Below are 16,964 nucleotides of genomic sequence, written 5' to 3' on the forward strand. Positions count from 1 at the left end.
ACCCCGCCTCACAGACATCTTCCCCGCGTGCATGGTGCTGGCTTACCATGTCCCCCTTTCACCCCGGGCCTATCTTCCAGGTCCCCAGGGCCCTCCCCTGCAGGGCCAGCCCCGGACTCCTCTCCCACACCCCCCTCTTCCGCCCTGGGGCTATGCAGTCCCCAACCAAGGACTTGGCAGCACAGGCTGTCCCTCCTCCTCACATCAGAGCCAGACAGAAGTCTCTCGGTGTTCCAGGCGAACCCTCACCACTGCCCGTCCACACTGGGCCCCCGCAGCCCAGCCTGCTCCCTTCTGCCTCCTTGGCCCAGGTTCCCTGGAGACCCTTTCTGAGTGCGGTCCGGCCACCTCCCTTTTTCACTCCACCCCTGGCTCCCCTCTGCCTGAAAGGTAAAGGCTGTCCTGGCCTCCAGGGGTCTACAAGGCCCAGTCTGCAATCCCTCCACACCCACTCCCTCCCCACCCGTCCCCCAGGGAGGACTGAGGAGCCTCAGCGGTTCCCAGCAGCCCCACCCATAAAGCACACAGATGAAAGGAGAGGCCCTTGTCAGGTGCCCGGCACTGTGTTTTGTTTTGTTTTATTGATTTCGGAGAGGAAGAGAGAGCTAGAAACATCAATGATGAGAGAGAATCATTGATCGGCTGCCTTCTGCACGCCCCCCCCCCCCCCCCCACTGGGGATGGAGCCCATAACCTGGGCATGTGCCCTGACCGGGAATCAAACCATGACCTTCTGGTTCATAGATCAACGCTCAACCACCGAGCCACGTCGGCCAGGCCCCAACACTGTGTTAATATTTTTACCTACAGTCTTACTACACTCCCCCAAAAAACCTGAGTAGAAGATGCTATTCCCATTTCACAGATAAGGAGACTGAGGCTTAGAGAGGCACACACACATCTAGGAACGGATGGAGCTGGGGCTGGAACCCAGGCAGGCGGGCTCCAGAGTGGACACTGAACACTGTGCCAGCCTCCAACTACCTGGCCTCACAGAGCAGGAGGGGATGGGTGTGGGGACCATGTCCGGGGGCCGGGCGGGGCGGGGGGGGGGCGGTGAAGCCGGCTACTCTAAGGAACTGGCACAGGAAAGGCCACTGCTGAGCGGACACCCTCCCGCCCCCAGCATGGCCTCCCCGGCACTGTGGACGGTGTTCCTGGGCAAGGTGTGGCAGAGCTCACGCTGGCCGGGCGAGGTGTCCTTCAAGGTGAGCCGCCTGCTCCTGCACCCGTACCACGAGGAGGACAGCCACGACTACGACGTGGCCCTGCTGCAGCTGGACCACCCCGTGGTGCGCTCCTCCGCCGTCCGCCCCGTCTGCCTGCCGGCGCGCTCCCACTTCTTTGAGCCGGGCCTGCACTGCTGGATCACGGGCTGGGGCGCCCTACGAGAGTGGGGTGAGCAGGCCTTCGGGGTGGGCCTCCCCCAATGTCTAGCCTAGAGGGGGCGGGGCAAGGGGCCCAGGGCTCCACCCCTGAGACCTGCAAGTCCCAGGAGTAAGTGCGGTTGGATTTCACAGAACAAAACAATCTTTTACTACCGGTGGGCTCCTGCCCTCCTGGCCCTTGCCTTCCTCCTGGAAGGGCATTTATGGAGAACTGATGTCATGGGAGGTTATCTTGGTTCTGTGTGGGGTAAAGGGGCAGGCCAGGGGCCCACAGCCCACAGGCAAGCTCAACCCTCTGCTCCTTGGAGTCGGGGTGGGAAGGTGGAGGGGTGTGTGTGTGTGTGTGTGTGTGTGTGTTGGGGGGCAAGGCAGGAGAGGCTTTTAAATAAGGTTTGATTTTAGGGGAACATGATTTAATTTAATCCACGCAATAACCCTAGGGTGAGTAGTACGGCCCCATTTTATGGATGGGGAAACCGAGGCGCAGAGACATTTAGCTGCTGCCAGAGACACATAGGCAGAGAGGGCTGGAGCAGAGACTGGATCCCAGGACTGCCTGGCCCCAGAGCCCATGCTGTTCCTGCTATGGCCTCTCAGCACAGGGGGCTCCTCCCCTTCCTGCCTAACCTGACCCGGCGGCTCTCCTAGAGGCCACCTCTCCGTCCATCTGTGAACCGGGCCTGGGCTGGCAGCCCTCCAGCCAGGCCCTGTGGCTTTTAGAAGGTGTGCAGTGAGTTACAATGTGGAGGCAGCACTGTCGGATCATTCATAAATGAGGAAACAGGCTCGGTGAATGGTGACCTCCCCAGAGGATGAGGGAGGGCAGTGGTAAGGCAGGGCTGGCTCCCGCGCTCATCCATTCATCCGTCTGCATCCCATGACACAGTGGGGAGCAGCCACAACATGCCACACATGGAGTTGGGCTGAGGGGTATGGAGATGGAGAGAGAGCATCCGCTGGGGAGACAGTGCCAAGAGCTGACCTGGGCAGCCAGGTGCAGGCAGCCCCGAGCAGGCGGCCAGGGGAGGCCTCGGCTGAGGGAGGAGTGTGAGCTGGCAGTGCCCGGAGGGAAAGGCACCCCCAGGAAGGCAGCACGCCGAGCGCCCGCGGGGAGCAGGCAGGGGAGCTGGGTGAGGACCTGCGGGCAGGACCTTGCCCTGTGCGTTAGACCCGCCGAGGGCATGGAGAGAAGCACTGGTGGCTGGCCCTCCCCCGCCGAACAGGTGTCTGAGCGAGACCAGGCCAGTGCACGCTGGAGCCTCCTGGGTTCCGCACGCAGCTCTCGAGCCCCGCGGAGAAGCGCTGGGTTGGACAGGGGCCGGTGCTGAGAGTTTTCGAGGGCGCGTGGGGGTCAGACGTGTGCTCTGGAGAATCCCGGGGCTGTCCCAGACCAGAGGGGAGGTGGCATGGGCTCAAGCAGGAGGCTCTGGGCAGGGGCTCTGTGCCCGTGGGCCACACCGGGGGGGAGCCCGAACAGAGTGGCCATGAGGCGGAGGTGCAGGGGTGGGCAGGGCAGGAGGGGGGCTCCTGGGATGCCAAGGGAACAGTGGAAGGAAGGGCGGGGACTCCGGGGCGCCTTGGATCTTCTCACCTCTGCCCTCTGGCCTTGACCCCGCACACCGGGCAGGCCCCATCAGCAACGGCCTGCAGAAGGTGGACGTGCAGCTGATCACGCAGGACCTGTGCAGTGAGGCCTACCGCTACCAGGTGACGCCCCGCATGCTGTGTGCCGGCTACCACAAGGGCAAGAAGGACGCCTGCCAGGTGACTCCCGGGGCTGGGGGAGACGGGGGGAGGGTGACGTGCCCATCACCCAGGGTCTGGCCCTCTGCTCACATCAGCTTGCCCCCAGCAAGGTGGCGATGGCTGTCCCCACTTTACAGATGACAAAACCGAGGCTCAAGGAGGTTGAGGGACTTGCCCCGGGTTGTAGGCCACAGATCAGAAGAGACTGTGGTGGGCAGGCAGGTCTGAGGCTCGAACCCAGTTCTCCTCCTCGCCCACCGCAAGGCAGTTTGCCCGAGGTGACACAGGAGAGAGGACCAGGAGCCCCCAGGAGGAGGCAGGGGTGGACGGGGCGTGTGGACACACCCCCAGTTCCAGGCCAGTCAGGACACGCTGGAGGCCAGGCAAGGGCCCAGGGAAGCCAAGGCTACAAGAGGGAATGCGGCCTTCTTGCTGTCACCCAGAAACCCCCAGCAGCCAGCACCTGCCCTCGAAGCGGGCGCCCTGCCCTGATGTAGCCCCGTCTCTCCTCTCCCCTTTCAGGGCGACTCGGGCGGCCCACTGGTGTGCAGGGAGCCCAGTGGCCGCTGGTTCCTGGCGGGGCTGGTCAGCTGGGGCCTGGGCTGCGGCCGGCCCAACTACTTTGGCGTCTACACCCGCATCACAGGTGTGATTGGCTGGATCCAGCAGGTGCTGCTGACCTGAGGAGCTGCCCCCTGCAGAGCTCAGGGCACCCATCAGGCGGGGAACAAGTATTCTGGGGCAGCGGGGCCCTGTGGGAGCCAGAGTGGCATCTTGTCCCCCAGCCTGCTCCCTGGCATCCCCCCAGGGGGCACATGCAGGGAGGAGGGCCCGCAGCTGGTCGATACTTTCCCAGTAAGCCTGGCATGGTCACCAGGCTCCCGATTCTCTCTCCCTGCCCTGTCCCCCCTGCTAACTCGGGGGGGACTGCTCCGCAGTGAGGATCTGGCTTCCAGGTCCCAGAAGGAGTGTCTGAGCCCCTCACCCCACCCCCACCCCCAGTGCAGCAGCTGCTTGGGAGCACCCACTCCAGAGAGCAGATTCCAGGCTGTGACATCCCTGACCTAACTTGAGAGGTGGGGGTGGGAGGTGCCCCCAAGGAGGGGCCCTCATAGCGGAGACAGCCAAGCAGGCCAGCTGCCACTGTGAGCCAAAGGGGGGTGGAGCCTGGACCACACCCTCCCTGCCCCTGGGCCTCTACTGCCCACTCGGCTGGCCTGGCCTGGAGGTGAGCTCAGCTGCCTGGAATAAAATCTCTGACCCAAGGCCCTGTTCTGAGATTGAATGGGGCCCTAGGCACCGACCTCAGCAGGACTAGCAGGGGAAGGAGCTGGCCAGCTGGGGTGGAGACGGTCCTGGCAGGGCAGGAAAGAGAAGCCAGAGTCTAGGCTCTAAGAGAAGGCGGGACAGGTGCGGGGTGTGTTTCCTGGGACTTGGGGCAGAGGATAGAGCAACAGGGAGGGGTGGAGGCGACCAAGAGTTGTCATAGCAGGGAGCAGGGGTGTCCTAGGGGGTTGGGATGGAGCAGGGGTGGCCTCGAGCAGCATTGTGAAGCCAGCCAGCAGAGGGTCATCTGGACAGTGGGCTGAGCTGGGAAGTGGGAGGCAGGGAGCGGGGCAGGGAGCACCAGGTCTCCTGGCGCCCAGCTCCCTGCCCCTCAGCAACCTGCTGGCCTGGCCTGGTAGTCGCCTGGTCCAACCCCTTGTTTCAGACGAGGAAAAGGGGGCCCAGAGAGGGGTGGGCTCCAGCCAGGCAGGACTGATGCCCTCGATGTCTGGGCAGAGGATCCCGCCCTGAGTCCCCTACCCTCTGGGTCCCGGGTTTTAGGAAAAAGCCCATTACCTTTGGGTCATCATCCCACCTTGAGTTTAGCCCCAGCCCCCAAAAGGGGCCCAGAGAAAGAGGGAGGCAGCCCGGCCGCTGTTTCTTCAGCTTTTATTACATGGTGATGCAGACACAACTGAGAGGTGCCCCGCGGGGAGTCAGAGGCCCTGACAGAGGGAGTGGCCCCTCTCCCGTCTCCCCAGATCCGAAGTGGCCTCACTGCCCCTGCTGAGCCCCTGCCCGCCCGCTCCTGGCCTCAGCTCTGTCCACTGGGGGAAGGCCGAGGGCTGCCCCACCCTCCCTCCCCCACCAATACCGAACCTCATCTGGAGCTACACTGTCCTTCCCCCCCAGGGAAGGGGGGAGGGGGCCGCCGTGGGGGGGGCACTCACTCCCTGAGGGAGGGCTTTCTGAGACCCTGCACCTCACAACAACCCTGTGAGGTAGGTGGGGGGAGAGTGAGCCCATTTGACAGACAGGGAGGCTAAGGCTCAAGGAGGTGACGTGACCGGGCCAGGAGGGATTGTATCCGCCATGCAGCTGGGGGTCTCGGGGGAAGGGACGTAGGGGCCTGGGAGACACAGCTGGACAGCGCCACACTTTGGCCACAGGCAGGCGGCTCTGCCCAGGGGTGCCAGGGCCCGCCAAGGAGGCAGGGGAAGGTCACAGCCCCACAGGTGTAGGCAGAGGTGGCAGCGGGAAGAGCACTTCCTCCCCCTTGAACTGGGGGCCCACCCCGTGGTACAAAAATAAAGGACTTCGGATCGGAACCCCAAGTGCCTGGAGGTGATCTGGGGCCTCACATCCGGGTGCCTCTGGCTTGTAACAGCTAGAAAATAAGAGGGAAAGGCAGGGGGCGGGGGCGGGGTGGTCAGAACACCGGGAAAGGGATGGGGGGCCGGTGAGGAGGGTGATGGGGGGCCAGGAGGAGGACAGAAAGGAGATTGAAATGGGGGGGGTGGGGAGAGAGGGAGAGAGAAAGAGGTAGGTGAGTCACAGGGTCCCTTCTAGGAGGAGGGAGGGGGCTGAGGCCCAGAGAAGGTGGATTCAGACAGAGCCCAGGAGGAGGGGAGGAGGAGGGGGCCCAGCTCTCCCATCTGGGAGCCCCACGCCCCATTCTGGGCTGGTGGTGGCTGCCTAGGGGGCCAGTTTCTGCCAAGGCTCTGGCCAGGGGGTCAAAGCCGAGAGAGGCAGGTCAGAAAGCAGTCATCGCCCCCACTCTAGAGAAGGTGACTGCCCTGAGTCACCGAGCAGGCAGACAAGACTGAGTGGGGGCTCTAAGTACGGGATCAGGGCTTTCGTGCCGCACGCCGATCCCCGTACCGGCTCTGGCTGACTCCTCAGAGGCCGCGGGAACCCAAGTGTGGCCTGTCCTTCCCTCCCTGCAGAGACGGGGACCCAGGCTGCGAGGCGGTGAGGCAGGAGCTCGTGCAGGAGGCCGGGGCATCTGGCTTGCATCCCCCCCTCCTGCCCAGCCTGCTCAGGCGCTGATGGGCAGATGGCACAGTGTCCACCCCTAGCTTCCTTCTTCTCTCTCAGCCTCACATCCAAGGCCAAGATCAGCTGAGAAACTTTGGTGAGGGGAGAGAAATCAGCCAGAAGTTTGGCCCAAGTCCAAGGAACAAGATCTGAGCACCCTCCTGGCTTCTGCCCTCCCTCCAGCTCCGCCAAGCTACAAACCGGGGGTGGCGCTCTGGGGGTGGGCGAGGGGCTGAGGCCCTCCCTGCATGCGCAGCCTCAGGCCTGAGAGGTGCAGACGGGAACCTGCAAGGAGGAAATGTGAGCAGGAGGCGAGGAGGCGAGGCGCTGGGGCCGGGTGGCCCAGCCTCAGAGGTGCCCAGTGGTGTTGGCAGGGCCAGAGGAGGTGCAGCTGCACCCCTCCTCCCCAGGCCAGGAGGTAGGAGCTGCCAAGAGGGATGCAGGAGGCGGCAGGCAGGATGCTCTGAGATGCAAGGCTGGGGCGCCTGGGTGGAGGGCGCGGGAGGCTGGGACCAGGGTGGCCCCGGGATGGAGGCGTGAGCAGGCAGAGAGGAAACCCGGGCAGGGGCAGAGAGGGAAGAGGCAGGGTGCAGAGATCCAGGAGGAAGAAGAGGTGGATGAAGATGAGGCAGGACCTCCAGCGGGAAGCTGAGGAGGAGGAGGCGGTGGTGGGAGGGAGAAAAGGTTAGCGAGATCCTGAGATGACTGGGCTGCAAAGAGAAAGTGAGAGAAGGGATGGTTATGCAGGTGAGGTGCCAGGCAGGCGGCTGAGCTAACCCTGGCGGCCCGCCCCCCAGCAGCCCTCGGCCCCCCGGTTCTGCGCTGGCTCCAGCAGGGAGCGGGCGGGAGGCTCCGGCTTGTGTGAGCAATCATTCTCCTCGGGGGTTGGCTGCACCTTTCTCCTGTGTATCTGCCTCCACCTGCACCTGTTCCACCTCCACCTCCTCCTCCTCCTGCTGCTGCTCCTCCTCCAGCTGCTCCTCCGCGCTCTGTGGACCAGCCGGCGGACCCAGGGAAGAAAGAGTGGAGAACTAGCGAGGGGCCTGCGGGCGGCTGTCCCCACGGGCCCCGGCACAGGGCGGGCAGTGGGCTAGACGGGCCAGGAGAGGGGAGGGCTACAGCCAAGAAGCTGGGCATCTGGCCAGTCCCCTGGGAAGCCTGGGAAGGGACGGGAGAAACCAGCACAGGAAGGGCCGGTCTGGCTGCTGGCACAGGGTGCAGGCTGGGCAGGGGGACAAGGGGGCGGGAGAGGGTGTGCGCCTGGATGGGAGGGTGGCGGGGGTCCTTGAGGGACGCCTGGGAAGGCTTCATTTCAGGAGGGCGGCCCGAGTTGAAATGAGGCCGGGGAAGACCCGGGGCGGACACCACCCAGTTCTGGGAGGCCAGCATAAGGCGCCGGCCCAGGGGCAGGAGCGGCAGGCTCACTGTGCGCCCCTGCAAGGCAGCACCAGCCACTGGCCGGCGCGGGGTGGTGGGCCAGGGAAGGCAGACAGACAGACAGGAAGCCAGGGTTCATACGACTCCAAGGCACAGGGACAGACCCCGGGAGGAACGGCCTCCCTTGCTTCCCGCCGGCTTGCTGCCTGTCCCACGGGCCCTACGGAAGGCGCCTGAGGCTTGTGACCAGCCGGGGGTCCAGGGCGGCAGCTGAGGCTGCCTCAGAGGCCAGGGTGGAAACACAGGCGCCTGGGAAAGGGGCGCGGCTAAGAGACTGGGCTTCCCCACCCCGGCCCAGGCCAGCTGGGGACACTGACCTGCCCCTGGGAATAAACGGGCCATTAGGATCCCAGAAGCTCTAAGCTCGACGGCACCACAGAGAGGATGTGACCGACCCCCCTCAGTTCTCAGACAACACAAAGCAGGTGCCGAGGGGAGGGGGCTTGGCCAAGATCGCACAGAGCGAGGCACATCAGGCCAGACGCCCGGCCCAGGGCACTCCCTCCCCCTTGTGGCATCTACGTCACTCCTGCCGCGGCCTTGGGATGGTCCCATCTCACTGCTCCCCCAGCCTGGGCCTGGGTGGCCAGATGAGCAGACAGGACGTGGGTGGCATGGGATGGATGGCGTGGACTATGAGGGGTTATGCGTGTGCAGCGGGAGGGAGGAAGAAGCAGGGATGGCTACGTGGGGGGCAGGGGGGCAGGGAGGAAGCGGGGAGGCTGGGCTCACCTTGGTTTTGCGGCTGGACTCGGAGCTCAGCCCGTGGGGGGAGCTGTGGAGCTCCTTGGACACCACGCACAGGAACTCCGCCTGGTCCTCTCCGCTGTAGTTATAGGAGGAGCCGATGTTCACCAGCTACAGGGTGGCCACGGGGAGAGAGATGATCAGTCCAGCTGGGGGCAGTGCGGAGGGAGGAGATGGGCATCGGCACTTGTCAAGATACCAACGTGTACCCTGGCCAGTGTGACCAGCGGTTAGCGCGTCAGCCAGAGGACCAAAGGGTGTCGGGTTCGATTCCAAGTCAAGGGCAAGTACTTCGGGGGCAGGTTCAACCCCCAGCCCCTGGTTGGGGCGCATGCGGAAAGCAACCAACGGATGTGTCTCTCTCACATCAATGTTTCTCTCTCTTTTCCCCTGTCCCCTCTCCCTCCCTTACACACTCTCTAACAATCAATGGAAAAAATATCCTCAGGTGAGGATTAAAAAAACAAAAACCAACTTGTGTCCTGATCTGGCTGTTCTGCTCAGAGGCATCCCTGGGTTTCCAGGATTTGAGAGAGCAGCTCTGGGCTGCAAGTCCAGTCTTCGCCCTCCCCCCGCCGCGCCTCTGGTGAGCTTTCAGACCAGCCTCCCTGGCCGGGCTGGGCCTGTCCCTGGAGGAAGGCCGTGGCAGCACTGCTGCTCCGCCCACAGCCCCACCCCGGCCCGGCCCGGCCCAGCCCTAGCAGGCCGCTTCCTAAAAGCAGGCCTGTCATGGGCAGGCTGCCCTCTGTGCCAGATGAGGCTGCCGCAGCCCTGGGACCAGGCAGGCAGGAGGGGGCCCCACAGAATCTTCGGTTCACTCTTGGAAGCAGAGGTAGGACAGGTCGCCCACTGCTCGGGCCAGACCAGTCGCCCCCGACCTGCTGGCTCGGCCTCTGAGAACACATGGAATGGCCACGGACTCCCGTGGGCGCTCAAGGGCAGCCCTACACCCACCGGCCCCTCTGGCTGACAAAGGCCCTGCACCTGGCAGGCCTCCCTCAGCCCCAGGGACCCTCCGCCAGCAGCAGAGGAAGTGCCAGCCGATCCACAGACGAGGCTTGGGGAGGGGGTGCCCTGCTGGAAGGCCCACAGCCAGGACAAGTGGACAGGAGTCAGAACCTGAGGTCCCAAGGCCTCTCTGGGGTCTTACAGACTTAACTACGTCTAACGATTTGCATGACGCCAGCTCCTTCCAATGGCTAGAGTGCCCCCCGCACGAGGGACTTGGTCAGTGGTCCTCCTCTTCTCATGACAGCGCTACAGCACAGATTAGGAAACTGAGGCGCAGGGTGGACAGGCGACTTGCTCCGTCACACCGCATGTCCCTGGGGAGGCCTAGATGTGATTCAGGCCTCTGGCTCCTGGAGGGGGCTCCTTTCTCCACACGGCCCGGCCCCCCCAGGGAGCCCAGCCTTGTCCCTTCTCCAACCTTCACCAGGGAGCGTGCGTGTGGGTGTGGATATAGGGCCAGCCAGACCCTCTTCTCTACGGGTCAACCTGACCTCGGGCCAGCACTGGTCTGTCCCTCTGGAACCTGAGACAGGCGGGACGTCTGCTTTGTGACTAGGCCAACACCACTTAGGATGAGAAGTCCCTGCCGGGAAGCCTGCCTCTGGCCTGGGAGGAACGAGGGGTCACTAAGAATTCCTCGGGCGGAGCCACTGCTGTGGGCTTCTCTTAACGCGCAGGTGACCACGGCTGGGCATGTCGCTGGCCGGGACCCTGTAGCCGTGCGTATGGAATTGTTCCCGGAGGTGTTAGCCCCAGGTGGGCTCTGCTCACTATGGGGACCACAACTCCTGCGCCTGAGCTGTCACTTGGGGGCCAGAGGCTCGCTCACACTGCTGTGGAGACTCGTCCCCGGTGGCTGTGAGCACCGAGGGTGCCCAGAACCGCCCTGCAGCACGTGGGGCTTCTACCCTCTCTCGTCCTGGTCCATCTGCGGCCAACGGTGGCCTTTCCTGGTTGTGTTTACTTTAAATATGTTTTTATTGATTTCGGACAGAGGAGGGAGAGGGAGAGATAGAAACATCAACGATGAGAGAGAATCATGGATCGGCTGCCTCCCACACGCCCCCCACTGGGGATTGAGCCAGCAACCCCAGTGCCCTGACCGGGAATCAAACTATGACCTCCTGGTTCATGGGTTGACTCTCAACCACTGAGTCACGCCGGCCGGGCTGATCTTGTTTACTGTAACTTAAGAGGACCCCCTTGGGTGGGGCAGCAGCATGAGACCCAAGGCTGGGGCTACAGGAAGGGAGGGGCCTACTCTGCCTGGAGACTGGGAGGCCCCACCCCCAGCCCACCTGCTCAAAGCGCCAGCCGTCAGACATGGTGGAGACCATCTGCGTGAGCTCCTCCTCCTGGCACTGCAGCACGCGGTACACGTGCTTGGGCGGGACCTGCAGGCAGAAGAAGGGCAAGGTGGAGGGCACCCAGGAGGGGGGTGAGCACCTGCCTTCCTCCGTCTCTTCTGCCCTCCCACACCACATACCCTAGAACAGTGGTTCTCAACCTTCTGGCCCTTTAAATACAGTTCCTCATGTTGTGACCCAACCATAAAATTATTTTCGTTGCTACTTCATAACTGTAATGTTGCTACTGTTATGAACCGTAATGTAAATATCTGATATGCAGGATGGTCTCAGGTGACCCCTGTGAAAGGGTTGTTCGACCGCCAAAGGGGTTGCGACCCACAGGTTGAGAACCACTGCCCTAGAAGAAGAGAAGGAGGGAGAGGCAGGATGGGAAGGTGGGAGCCACGTTCCAAGTGCTGATTATATGCCGGGTACTCGGCCTTCGTGATCTCGATCCTTCCAGACACTCTAGGAGTTAGGAATTTTCATGAAGGCTCAGAGAGGGTGAGTTACTTGCCCAAGGTCACCCAGCTAAAGAGTGGCAGAGCCAGAACTGTGATACAAGAGGGAGGGGACAGGCCTTAGAGACATTCTGGGTCCCTAATTGAGGCAGCCCCTCCAGGAGACACGGAGGCTCCCCCTTCAATCTGGGCCTAGGAAAGGGTGCCTTGCTGCCTGTTCCCCGCCTCCGCCTCTCCGCCAGGGCGGCCAAGCATCTCACAGCTCCCCCTACGGACCGGCCACTGAGGGCCAGGGTCCATGCTCAGAAATGCCAGCTCCACAGCCGTGCTGTGCCGTGCCCGCCAGGGCACCGCCTGATCTCACGGAACAGACAATTGACTAACCCTGCCCTGCCCCCCGAAGGGCGCCCTGTCCCTCCACACTGACCCCGTTTTGCCTGCGGAAGGGAAGGGGTGGGCAACTCTCAGCATCTCTGTGTCCCACCAGAGGATCCGAGGTCTAGAGAGGGGCGTGCGTGGCCCAAGGTCACACAGCGACCAGCTCCGGGCAGAGAAGGACCAGTGCTTATCTCCCAGTCTGGGCTTTGCTGGGCAGTCTGGGAGCTGGACAACTACCCTCCCTGACAGGCCCGCTGGGACTCCCCAAGGCAAACACTGTCCCGCCTCCCCCAACCTTTCTCCCGCCTCCCTCTCCCCATCACCAGCTGCTCTGGCCACGGGTGCTGCCCTGCTGCCCCCCTGCTCCCTGACCTGTGTGACAGGGTAGTCCTTCTCCTCCATCCGGTCCTTGATGATTCGAATCAGCGGGCCGATGTTGTAGAACTCAGCTTCCTCCAGGACCCCTGGCACAGACAAAGCCGTCTGGGTCACTCCGCTGCTCCCATTCTTCCCGTGTCCCCTCCTCCTCCACACCTACCTCCTGCTCCAGTCACACGAGGGTGACGAGCATCTCCTGAGTTCAGGGGTCAAGCAAGAGGGAACATCTCCTTCCTTGCATCCCACGCTCTGTGGAAGGGGCGAGATACTGCCGCTCAGCAGCCGGCGTTTCTGCAGGGCCGAGCCTGGTGACCGAGGGGTGCCTACCAGTCCCCTGATCCGGGGGCCGCTCTGGGCTGTCAAGAGGCAGCAGGCTGGCTGGGACTGGGCCCTAGCATGCCACAGTGAGAGGGGCCCTGGCCGACCCCGTTCCACGATGCCCAGTGCCAGGCGCTAGGCTCGGCATTTTCCACGCTTTATTGTGGTTAGTTCTCAGAACTAGGAGTAGGCACTTCTATCGCCCCACAGAAGCAATGGGGAATCTGAGCGCCAGGAAGAGAAGCAGCTTGTCTAAGACCCAGAGCCCCTAAGCGGCAGAGCCGAGATTCACACTCAAGCTCCGGACGTCAGGGCCCACTGTACGTGCATGGTCACTGCGCAGGTGCGCGTCCCGTCCCCACTTCCCAGTCTGCAAAGCCCCTCCTGTGCTCACCACGGCCCTGGGGACACAGGGAAGCCGGCACTACCGTCCCCATGCCGTTAAGGGAACTGAGTCTTAGAGACGCAGTGGCCACCTCTCCAGTGGAGTGGAATGGCCCCGGCCTCTGGACCCCCCTAAGCCCCTCAGGGCAGGGACCCCTCCGACTGTGTCCATGACCGGCCTCTGGGCTCCCTGCTGTCCCCGGTGCCCACACAGCACGGAACACAGAGTAGGCGGTCAGTGAGTGGCGCTGCATCCGTGCCCGCGTGGAGCCCTGCGGAGGACGGACGGCTAACATTGCGTCACTGGTCCTCTGGTGCCAGATGCTGCTCTGCGTGATGCACTTGTTTTAGCTCCTTTCATCCTCGCAGCAGCTCAGCCAGGTGGGTGCTGCTGTCACCCCAGGTCACAGATGAGGCAGGAAGGCACAAAAGGATAAGTGACTTTGCCGGTGTCACACGGCCGGGAAGTCTCCTCCCAGATTCCCTGCCGCCCACATGGGGCCCGCGCCCTGTCTGAAGGCGCTGGGAGTGGCCGAACGGAGAAAACCGGAACCTGTAAGCAGGTGTTGGCTGTGGCAGCTGGAGTGTTTATTCCCCTCCCCCGTGGAGCGGCTCCTGGGCCCAAGACCTGCCCACGGTACCTGCTCCAGGAGGGGCTGCCTGGAAGCTGTGGGCCCTGCTGACCAGTGTCTGGGGCGGGGGGGGGCGGGGGTTCTGATTTTGAAGTCCTGGCCCACTGGGGACGCACTAGGGAGGAGGGTGGACTGTGCTGACACCAACAGGCTACGCGCACCGGGATGCATGGCATTAGCTCTTGCAAAACATGCTTTCACCAGTGCAGATCACCAGGTACACTTCATATACACGTGGAGACTCCGAAAGGAGAAGTGACATGTCCAAGCTGGCCTGGCCGGGTCAGCTGACCCAGAGCCACACCCTGTGCCCCAACAAAGAGCTGACGTGGCACTGACTGTGCCAAGAGGCCACCCCCCAGGCACGGCTTCCCCGCCTCCACCCTCCACCAACGCTGTGCTGCAGATGTTGCCGAATTTGGGGCAGAGCTTCCCGCTCCACCCACCTGCTGACTGCAAGCGCTCACCAGGCATCGGAGATACTGGATCACCGTGTCCAGCTCCAGCCCGTTCACACCCAGACGACTGGGAGAAAGGGCATCCCTGCCCACAGTGAAGGCTGCCAGCCTCGCCGGCTCCCTCTGACCTCTGCCTGTGCATTCCTGTCACCTCCCCAGTGGCACCCAGTGGGAGCTCAGGCTGGTCAGCCCGGCAGAGCCCCTGGGACTCAGCCCTGGCACGAATGGGAAGAGGCAGAGCACGGAGGAAAGCAGATGTCGCTCCTGACGGGGAGGCATGGCTTTTGACCTCCGCAGAAGGCCTGGCCGGCTGCAGAGGGCAGGGCTAGCAGGCCCGGCCGGCCCTCTGGACCAACTCACCCTCCTCGGCCATGTCCTTGTCCAGCACCAGCTTGCCATGGCGGAGGAAGTTCAGGATGGGCCCGAAGTAGGTGGGGTCACGGTCAATGAGGTAGGCCCCGGTCTCATCCTAGAGAGGAGAGGGGCACAGGCTATGGCAGGAGAAGAGCAAGGCGTCCCCCTGCCCACCCCTCACTCAGGCCCAGTAAAGGGTTGCGGGGAGGGAAGGAGTGAGAGCGGGGAGTCTGCTCGTCCCTGGAATGAGAGCGTGATGGAGCCCAGAGGTTCCGATCCGCCTCTGCCTTTTCCTGGCTGTGTGGCCTTAGGCCAGTGATTTGGCCTCTCGGAGCCTCACTCCTCTCCCCCATAGCGAGGGGTCACTGTGAGCACCCAGTGAGGTCTCAGGGGCAGCCAACCCAAAGGAGGGCTCAGTGATTGCGCCTCTTGGAGGCTGGTGCCCTGAAGCCAGCCCTACACTGTCTCCAGTCATTCGGGGGTTCGCAGGTTTCCTGGGGAGCCACTATCTCACTGCACTCCCTCAGCCTGCAGGAGGCAGGCGGACTACAGAGACAAAAGGGCATCCAGAGGTGAGGGGCTTGCCCAGGGTCACAGCATCAGATGGCCAGGAGATGGGGGGCGGGGGGGGGGGGGGCCTTAGAGGTCGTCTCCAAGCAGCGACCCGGCCCCAGACAGGAGGCTGAGCCTGGCGCAGGAGGGGTCCGACTCGGGCCACGCCAGCAGTTTACAGCAGAGCGAACGGACCCCCAGACCTGGTGCCTGCCGGGCAAGCTCCGCTCCCCGACAAAGCCCAGCTCCCCGCACACCAGGCCTCCCATTCCCCAAAGGCAGGGAGAGGCAGCCGCCGGCACGCCTTCCCCAGGGAGAAAGTCCCGCTTGGGGAGGTCGGAAGGCCCTGCGTGTCTGCCTGTCCCCAAAGCTCCAAGGAGCGGGGAAAGCCGGCTCGGACCCACCGCCTCCTGGGGTGGGACCAGGGCAGCTCTCAGGAGCTCCAAATGGCCGGTGCCTGGCGTGGTGCGTTTCCAAGGCAATGGGAACGCTCCTCACACGGGATCCACTTCCTCCTCCCGCCTCCAGCCAGTTCTTCCCGCCTCCGGCTCTTAGGAAATAAAGCCGGCGGCTTCCCAGCCCGGCGGGCGTGCCAGGCCGGACAGCCCCGATCCCAGCAAACTGACCCCCCCTCCTTCCCCGCCCCCCCCCCCCCGGCCCACTCCGCCCACCGAGGGCCTCACCCGGTCCGACTGCAGCTCTTCCCCCTGGCACAGGCGGCTGAGGAAGGACTTCTGCTCCCGGCACAGCGTCTGCCGGGTGGTCAGGAACACGGTGCCCCCCACGTTGAGCCGCACCCACTTGCTCCAGCCGCCCGCGGCGCGGCCGCCCGCCCCCGCCGGCGGCGCAGCCTCCCCGGCCTCCATCCTCATTTCTGGCAGCGGCTTCTGCATCCTCCCGGCTCCCGAGGGCTGGAGGCGGGTAGGTACTGCGCGCGGGGCATGCCGGGAGCTGTAGTCCGCGCCTCCCGGAGCTGGGGCGCCCGGGGTGAGGGTCCCCGATACCAGCAATCTGCCCTCCCCCAGCCCTGCTCTACTTTGCAGGAAGGGAGACCCACAAACCGGGTCCCTTGAAGAAGCCCATTGGCCAAATGACTGTGTGTTTGGGGAAAGGTCAAGTTAGGGGTCACGAGTGATAACCCCAAATCAGCAATCCTCCCACTTGTTCTCCACATTATTGATTCCCCTTTGTCCGCAGTGGGTATCAAACAGCTGATAAATATGGGAAGAAATGTGTTCCTCCCAGAATCCCCATTCTATTTCCTGTATGGGTTTTCTAATATTCTTTCATTTTGCCTTTGAGTGTGTGTGTTGGGGAGCGGGGCGCGGGGGGGGGGGGGGGTATTGGGGAAGGGAGGGGAGCTGGTTCTATCCCCATGGGTTTTTTTAAAACATATTTTTATTGATTTCAGAGAGGAAGGAAGAGAGATAGAAACATCAATGATGAGAGAGAATCATTGATCGTTTGCTTCTTGCACGCCCCCTACTGGGGATCCATCCCACAACCCCGGGCATGTGCCCTGACCACGAATTGAACCGGGACCTCCTGGTTCATAGGTCGCTGCTTAAAGTTGATTGAGCACCCACTGTATTCCAGGTGTTTCATGTTATTCACTGAGGCTCTCAGCAGCCCTGGGAGGCTGTCATTACTGTGCCCATTATACAGATGAGGGTTCCAGTGAGGCGACCTCCCTGACTCACTGCTGGTGACTGGCAGGCTGGCACGAACCCGCGTGGTTTCCAAGTGCATTTCCACCAGCAAGGCCCCTCTCCTGCTTCCCTGTCTGGTATTGTCGGTGCTCCCTGGGCAAGATGTCTAGGGAGGGAAAGTGGACAGGGCACCGGATCAAAGCCTGGAGAGCTGGGTTTCGTCCTGACTTTGGTAGGATGAGGTATGAGGAGAGGGAAGGGGAGGGGTTGGTTGTGTGGATCCCCTTCTGAGCCAGCTAGCTCAGCGGTGGGACTGACATTGTGGGTGCAGCAGGATGGGGGCAGAGGGGCAGCTCCTCATGCCACCTGGGACCAGGGAGGCACAAGGGCTGAAGAGGAAGTGTGCAGGAAGCCGCCCA

General features: G+C 63.2%; 2 protein-coding genes across 5 annotated transcripts in view; one reads left to right on the top strand and one right to left on the bottom strand.

The window, feature by feature from the left end:
• The window catches only part of TMPRSS6 (transmembrane serine protease 6), a 33,264-nt gene extending 28,828 nt beyond the window's left edge, over window positions 1-4,436 (top strand). For both annotated transcript variants that reach the window (XM_059681633.1, XM_059681634.1), the window contains exons 16-18: window positions 1,127-1,398; window positions 3,016-3,152; window positions 3,657-4,436. In XM_059681633.1, the coding sequence (XP_059537616.1) occupies window positions 1,127-1,398; window positions 3,016-3,152; window positions 3,657-3,818 (571 nt within the window). In that variant the 3' untranslated portion in view covers window positions 3,819-4,436. The remainder of the gene's footprint in view (window positions 1-1,126; window positions 1,399-3,015; window positions 3,153-3,656) is intronic.
• A 617-nt stretch (window positions 4,437-5,053) lies between these two features.
• Window positions 5,054-15,807, bottom strand: KCTD17 (potassium channel tetramerization domain containing 17). Of its 3 annotated transcripts, none has more exons than XM_059681636.1 (7): window positions 15,580-15,807; window positions 14,351-14,459; window positions 12,193-12,284; window positions 10,931-11,026; window positions 8,607-8,732; window positions 7,333-7,426; window positions 5,054-5,787 (listed from the first exon to the last, which is right to left on the bottom strand). In XM_059681636.1, exons 1-7 carry the CDS (start codon window positions 15,787-15,789, stop codon window positions 5,450-5,452), a joined length of 1,065 nt encoding a protein of 354 aa, XP_059537619.1. In that variant the 5' UTR covers window positions 15,790-15,807; the 3' UTR covers window positions 5,054-5,449. The 3 variants fall into 3 exon arrangements, with proteins under 3 accessions (XP_059537619.1, XP_059537620.1, XP_059537618.1); XM_059681635.1 differs by having other exon boundaries at window positions 5,644-7,147; XM_059681637.1 differs by lacking the exon at window positions 7,333-7,426 and having other exon boundaries at window positions 5,620-5,787.
• Window positions 15,808-16,964: the final 1,157 nt, after the last annotated feature.

The sequence above is a fragment of the Myotis daubentonii genome, chromosome 2 (assembly GCF_963259705.1).
Source record: "Myotis daubentonii chromosome 2, mMyoDau2.1, whole genome shotgun sequence".
NCBI classification, from domain to species: Eukaryota; Metazoa; Chordata; class Mammalia; order Chiroptera; family Vespertilionidae; genus Myotis; species Myotis daubentonii.

Coding starts and splice junctions, on each gene's coding strand:
- KCTD17 (XM_059681635.1), bottom strand. CDS start 15,789: ATGCAGAAGCCGCTGCCAGAAATGAGGATGGAGGCCGGGGAGGCTGCG. Junction 12,285..14,350: donor CAAGGACATGGCCGAGGAGG/GTGAGTTGGTCC, acceptor TGTCTGTGCCAG/GGGTCCTGGAGGAAGCTGAG. Junction 11,027..12,192: donor AGGACTACCCTGTCACACAG/GTCAGGGAGCAG, acceptor TTCTGCCTGCAG/GTCCCGCCCAAGCACGTGTA.